At 50.2% G+C, this 420-nt stretch overlaps 1 protein-coding gene across 1 annotated transcript in view; it reads left to right on the top strand.

Annotated features, from left to right (window-relative positions):
* LOC118326988 overlaps positions 1-420 on the top strand; it is a 4195-nt gene that overhangs the window by 910 nt on the left and 2865 nt on the right. The window contains exon 2 of the mRNA XM_035660153.1: positions 168-340. Within this exon, the coding sequence (XP_035516046.1) occupies positions 168-340 (173 nt within the window). The remainder of the gene's footprint in view (positions 1-167; positions 341-420) is intronic.

Here is a 420-nt window from a genome sequence, read left to right as displayed (position 1 = left end):
AGAGAGTCTGGATTTACTGTTGTGGAGCTGTCATGTCGATGGTTTTCACACAGAGTGAGCGCTCCTGTCTGCAGCTGCAGTGTTTGGAAATGCTGCAGCTGCAATCCAATGATTACATCATAGGATGACATCATAGTATGACCTCACCTCAGTGTGTTTGTGAGCAGCTGAACTCACTCTGCTCTTTACTCTGTTACTGAGCCGTCTGCTCTTCTTCTACAGGTTCAAACTGATCTTCATCTTCATTATCATCATGAGGAAGGTCCAGACGTTCACCATCAGCACTAAACTGTCGGTCCCCTCTGACCACACACCTGACTGCCACCTGTCCACACCCTGTGTGACATCAGAGCCAGGCCCCGCCCCCTTCTCTGCACCTCCTGACCCTCTTCACCATGAGGAGGAAGAGGAGGAAGAAGA

The sequence above is a fragment of the Morone saxatilis genome, unplaced genomic scaffold (assembly GCF_004916995.1).
Source record: "Morone saxatilis isolate NCDOM2014 unplaced genomic scaffold, NCSU_SB_2.0 Contig17, whole genome shotgun sequence".
In the NCBI taxonomy this organism is placed as follows: Eukaryota; Metazoa; Chordata; class Actinopteri; family Moronidae; genus Morone; species Morone saxatilis.
This window is presented reverse-complemented; position numbering and strand designations above follow the sequence as displayed.